Genomic DNA, 3,364 nt, shown 5'->3' on the forward strand with positions numbered 1-3,364 from the left:
GAGGGGCTCCCCGCCGCGGGGCCGGCGAGCTGGCCCCTGGAGTCCTGCGGGGGCCGCACGGGAGGGTCAGACCGGGGCTGTCCCGGGCCTGGCTCGGGCCCCTCCCAGAGCTCCGCGCAGGCCCCAGGGCGGAGGCGCGAGGGAAAGGGCCACGCTCACCTTCTCCTTCTTCAGTTTATAGGGCATCTCGGCCCGTCCGGACCCGGCCCGGCTCCTGCGGTCCCGCTCCGGCTCCGGCTCCGCTCGGCCGCACTCGGCCCGCTCCGGCGTCTCTTCGCCTCCGCCTGCGCGCTGCGCCCAGGTCGAGCGGTATCTGCGCCTCCAATTGGCCCGAACGCTTATAACCTGCCTGACAACCCGGCGCCGCCGCCTCGGATTGGTCATCGGCGCCAAGCGGCTTCCTTTTTTTCTCATTGGAAAGAAAGAGTACAAACCGCCAGGGTTCAGCTCCCAGAATTGGCTGAAGCGGGAGGTCCCGCCCTAAGGTGGGTCGAGCTGAGCGAGGAGGCGGGGGAGGGGCGACCCAAGCTTGCCTCCGAGAGCTGCGCTCCCGCACGGGCCTTGGTCATTCTTTGCAGTTCTGCTCCTTCCTTTGAAAGTGGCTCTCCCTCCCCACTGTGCTACCCTTCCCAGTGCGGATCCAAGGAGAACCGGAGACCCGAATCCACCACCTTGGAGTGGGCCCCTATTCGTAGTGGCCCTGTAAGGCACAGTAGAACCGCCCCTTTTCGATTCGGAGGCGTGATAGGGAAAGCTTCATCGTCCTCCCGCAGAGTGGGTGGCAGGTTCAAACTGCAGACTTTACGATTAGCAGCCAGAGTCGAGACCCACTACCCCGCAAGGGCCCATAGGGGGGTTGTAAGACTGCACATCGTGCTCCGGGACAGCGAATGGTGGGTCGGAACCTCCCAGCTTTGGGTTGGCAGCAGAGCAGTTTCACCAGGGCACATGCTAAACAGGTAGCCCTTGTGGGCTTCCAAGAAACTGTTAACTAGAAAACCCAGTCTTTCTCCAGTGGAGCTGCTGGTGGTTTCTGAACCCACCGACCATGAGGTCCGCAGTCAGCGTATAACCACGACACCTACACCACCAGGCCCCCTGCCCCGAGAGCATTTGCTTCCCTAAAGGCTTACACAGGAGCAAAGAGTTTCTCAGGTTCTGATGTCTGAGGCTCCAGGCTCTGCTGCGACTTTGAAAAGAGGGTCCCCACTCCTACTGTAGGTGTGCTGGGATTAGGGAATGGCTAGACTTTGAGCAGCTGGGGAAAACAAACAAAAAACAAACTACCATTGGGTCGCCTTGGACTCATTTCGACGCTATAGAACAGGGTAGAACTGCCCCATGGGAGTTTTCAATTAGAGAGTAGAAAGCCTCATCCACCTTCAGGAGAGCTGGTGGTTTGGAATGGCTGACCTTGCAGTTTGCAGGCCAAAGGTTTAACCAACCCACTTTGTCACCAGAGCTCCTCTGAGCAGCTGGGAAGGCAGGGGAAAGTAAGTAACCTCATTATCCAGTGCTTCAGGGAAACCCTCCCTTCTTGCCACTCCACCCAAGAAGCCAAGGTTCTAGTAGATGAGCCTCCGTGCCTCACCTCAATGAGTTCAGAGACAGAGGAAGTACAGACTTGTATAAACAAATGATTCAGGTTCAAAACCCAAACTCGTGTCCAGTACGTCTGACTCATGGAGATCCCATGCATGTCAAAGTAGAACTGTGCTCCACAGGGTTTGGAGGACCAACAGATTAAGCACTTGGCTGACAGGTTGGAGGTTCAAACTCACCCAGCTGCTCCACTGAAGAAAGACTTGTCATTTGTAGAGATGACAGCCTAGAAAACCACATAGGACAGGGCCAGTCTGCTCTGTCCCACAGGGTCATTAGAGGGCGTAAATCAACTCAGCGGGGCACCTAACAACAGTCTTTACAGCAGCGGGTCGCCAAGCCTTTCTTCCACAGCCCCACCAAGTGAATTTGAACTGCTGGTTAGCAGCTAACAGTAAATGGCTGGCACTTCCCACAGGCCTGTGATGATGAGGATACATAGGGTTTATGATAAATCACACAAACCTGGCGCTGCATAAGGAGCCCTGCCGGCCCAGTGGTTAAGTGCTCTGTGGCTAACAGCCAGGTTGGAGGTTGGCAGCCATCAGCCACTCTGAAGGGGTGGAAGGGGTGGGAAACCATGGGGCAGTCAGCTTCTGTAAAGACTACCATCTTGGAAACCCAATGAGGCAGTTCTCTGTCCTTTCGCTGGAATCAATTCAAAGGCAACGGAAATAGAGACCACTGTGTTTTGAGAAAGGCAACTCCAGAAGGAAAAAAAAAATGTGGAAAAGATTCACCAACAGTAAGCCTGTGACCCTTGCCTGGGAGCAGTGTGTTATAACAGTGGTCATGGGGATGAAGCAGAGAGGATGGAATTGGGAAACGTGTGATTTATTCGATTGTGGGAGGGGGGAAAAAATGGTGTCAGAAGGCAGGTGAAGTACAAGTGTTTCAGGAAAGGAAGGTTGTCTAATAGTGTCAGATTGCAAAGAAAGGTCAAGTCAGATAAAGATCGAACAGCAGCCTGGGATCCTGTCATTAGGAAGCTACTGGTGATCTCTGCCAGGAAAGTAAAAATAGGTTGGGGTGTGAGCAAGAAGTAAGGAAGTGATGATAGCAAATTCAGGCTACTTGCTATCTTATGGAGTTGTATTTGGCTCTCAATGAGGGATGATGATTTTGGAGTAACACAAAATGCACCACATGCCAGCCATTAACTGCTAAGGGAATTCCATTGATTTGTTGATGGGGATTTGTGTTCACGCAGCCCCTGGGTGGTCCAAATGGTTACCATGCTCCTGGAAGTTTGGGTCCACCCCTGGAGGCCTTGGAAAACCTGGCAAAAGACTTCTGAAAACTCAGCCATTGGACACCTATAGGAAGCACATTTCTACTCTGACAACATGAGTGAAAGTCCACTTGACACCTGCCCATGAGTGAAAGTCCACTTGACACCAACTGGTTATGCATCTGCATGAGTTCTGACCCTAAGCAGGATCGAGCCTGCTGTTCCCAAGTCAATTCGGACTCATGTCGTGGCCCTGTATGTTATTATTCAGCAGTAGAGCTCCGTATAATTGTCTTAGCCTTTGTTCTGCAGTCCCGTGTTCCAACTGCCAACTGTTGGATTAGTGGACCCGTTCAAACTGTGCCCCCGGGAGCCTTCCAGGCAGTCCATCAGATGTATTTACCATTCCCTACAACCTCAAGGAGCACTAGAGTCCCGAGTCCTACAGCTTGCCTGATACTATATAAAGCAGATGCATTCTATTTGGGCCTCTCCACACTTCCAGCCATTGGTCCCTCTGGGAGGCAGAGG

At 53.6% G+C, this 3,364-nt stretch overlaps 1 protein-coding gene across 1 annotated transcript in view; it reads right to left on the reverse strand.

Moving 5' to 3' along the window:
- PPP2R5D (protein phosphatase 2 regulatory subunit B'delta) overlaps window positions 1–1,391 on the reverse strand; it is a 22,905-nt gene extending 21,514 nt beyond the window's left edge. The window contains exon 1 of the mRNA XM_013006774.2: window positions 160–1,391. Within this exon, the coding sequence (XP_012862228.2) occupies window positions 160–414 (255 nt within the window). The 5' untranslated portion in view covers window positions 415–1,391. The remainder of the gene's footprint in view (window positions 1–159) is intronic.
- Between the last annotated feature and the right edge of the window lie 1,973 nt (window positions 1,392–3,364).

This window comes from Echinops telfairi, unplaced genomic scaffold, assembly GCF_000313985.2.
Source record: "Echinops telfairi isolate 266 unplaced genomic scaffold, ASM31398v2 ScPeMD7_3533;HRSCAF=4204_1, whole genome shotgun sequence".
NCBI classification, from domain to species: domain Eukaryota; kingdom Metazoa; phylum Chordata; class Mammalia; order Afrosoricida; family Tenrecidae; genus Echinops; species Echinops telfairi.